The sequence below is a fragment of the Ipomoea nil genome, unplaced genomic scaffold, assembly GCF_001879475.1.
Source record: "Ipomoea nil cultivar Tokyo-kokei standard unplaced genomic scaffold, Asagao_1.1 scaffold1421, whole genome shotgun sequence".
NCBI classification, from domain to species: domain Eukaryota; kingdom Viridiplantae; phylum Streptophyta; class Magnoliopsida; order Solanales; family Convolvulaceae; genus Ipomoea; species Ipomoea nil.
This window is the reverse complement of record NW_017617849.1, coordinates 50,564-52,846: the sequence shown is the minus strand read 5'-3', so window position 1 is coordinate 52,846 and position 2,283 is coordinate 50,564. Positions and strand designations below refer to the sequence as shown.

At 36.7% G+C, this 2,283-nt stretch overlaps 1 protein-coding gene across 1 annotated transcript; it reads right to left on the bottom strand.

The window, feature by feature from the left end:
* Positions 1-283: 283 nt before the first annotated feature.
* On the bottom strand, positions 284-1,042 carry LOC109187344. Its single transcript, XM_019337533.1, has one exon. The coding sequence runs from the start codon at positions 1,040-1,042 to the stop codon at positions 284-286; it is 759 nt and encodes a 252-aa protein (XP_019193078.1).
* Positions 1,043-2,283: the final 1,241 nt, after the last annotated feature.

Sequence of the window (2,283 nt, the reverse complement as noted above, 5' to 3'; positions counted from 1 at the left end):
ATAATTAATTATTGTTGTGTATGTAAAATTGTTAAAAGTTTGTACGTGAATCTTGTTTCAAGTTATTTGAGATTATAAATTTTAATTTTTTTTCTTATGTAAATTAAATTTTAGACATTAAAATATATGTTAACTTCAAGTAATTAAGACCTATTAATTTTTGTCATGGACCTATAAAATGATAAGATGGATGAGACATGATTTTGACAAGCAATAGTTGTATAAGACAAAAAAGATACATCAAATGATTTCATTACTAGCTAACACTTTTAAAGATGGCCGGTCATAAGCATTCTTGCGTGATGTCGAATCGGCAAAACGGACAGCTTCCCTGTTGTTGGAGCCATGAAGCAATGCAGTTATGGTGAAAGGTATGAGAACATGGCAATGGCGTAATATTGACTCCCGCTGAGAACTCTTCCAAACAAATCGAACACATCACTGATTCCTCCTCTCCACTACTCTTGAACCTTTCTTGCTTCAACCCGTTAATCTCTTCCAAACTCAAACCCCTTGGCACCTTCAACTCCTCCTCATCATCATTGTCATCATCATTACCAAAGTATAAGACTACCCCATCATCATCATCATCAAAATTAGCCCGCACGCCCGTGTAATCTGGTACTTGGTAATCTAGCGTTGAGTGCAGTTCTGGCTCATTAATCTCCACAAAAGCCGTGACTTTGTATGCACCGCCGCCATTGTCGCCATTGAAGCGGTGCGCAACTCGTTGCGCGTACACTACGCAGATTCGTAGGGAAAGCTGGGTGCATAAATAGGGAGACAATCCCGGCAGCCATTGACGAATTTGGTCTCTCAAGTCACGATAGGACAACCTAGGAGAATGGAAACAAGCGTAGGAGTCGGAGCTTGTCTCGTAGAAATCAACAACCTGGCCCTGCAGATTTCTCAAGAATATCCACCGATTGTATTTCAAAACAACTTCAATAATTACCACCGTTGTTGGATCGGCCACCCCAAAACACAACGTCGACTTAAACGAAATTCTCATCGAGGGTCGGTAGTGTACATGTGTCGCCATTGATATGATATGATATGAATATGAATATATGATAGGATACGATGGAAATTGAAGAAGGAGATTGTATTTATACTTCTGAAAGCTACAAGCCTACTAAACTTTATTTATAGCACTTGCTTATATTTTGATTAGGATTAGGATTATGAATAGGAAACCGAGTCGAAATTCATTTTAAAACTTAATGGATATGATACTTCTTGTCCAATTTTTTTGGGATTAAATATTTTGATTAGGATTAGGAATAGGAAACCTCATGTAATCAACATTCCCAACATTCACTTGAAATAATCAGCAGTGTGAAAAAACTTTTTTTTTTAATAATTGTGAAAATTTTACAAAATGATCAATTTGTTATTGTGTGTCAATAATATTAGAAGAAATGAAAAAAGTGAATATTAAAAATGTTTGTAAAAAAAATAAAGAAATCAAGAAACTCAGAAAAATAGTCAACCTCTTTCGTTAGATAAGTATAAAACATATATATTTATAACACTCTCATTTCACCATTATTTTACCATGCTCCTACCTCGTTAAAATTATCATAAAAAAAAGCTCGTGTGATAAAACTAGTCTAGGAAAATAGTACATGATTGACAGTAAGGCGATCTGCAAATCTTGCGGCTCATATTGTTGCTCGGGAGGCCTTTTCTATGTCAGGTTGCGGGGAGTGGTTTGATACGTCTCATTTTTTTTCTTGTAGACGGTCTTGATGATGATTTAATGAATTAAGTAGAGTGTACAAGGTCCAAAGCGTGTTTTCCCCTACTTGTTAGACTACAATAATGGTACTAACGGCCTCCTAATAAGTGCAACGGCTCCCTTCCATAAGTGTCAAAGCTTCTCAGTAATTGTTGTATGCTCTCCTACATAACTGCTCTTTGATGAGTCGGTGTCCTACTATAAGTGCATTGGAATTTAAGAACCGTTCCACCTTCTCCTGCTTCACTCTTGACCGTTACCAACTTACCGTGTTGATTGTTTTGACTGCTTTGGGTCAATCCAAATGTGTTTCAGGTCGGGTCTAATGACTAATCTAACAAGCTAAGGCAGTAATGGTACAGTATACTCATTAAATATCCCGTCACCAACCCCTACCCGCAGACTACGAGGGTAGAGAAGTTGGTTGTCATGACAAAAAGGCTATGTTTTTTTTTTGAATGCTAATTAAGGGATGGGCTTTTTGTCATTTTCATAATATCTATAAACATTTTTGTTAACCGTCTTCTGCTCTTTGCATGAAA

Coding starts and splice junctions, on each gene's coding strand:
- LOC109187344 (XM_019337533.1), bottom strand. CDS start 1,042: ATGGCGACACATGTACACTACCGACCCTCGATGAGAATTTCGTTTAAG.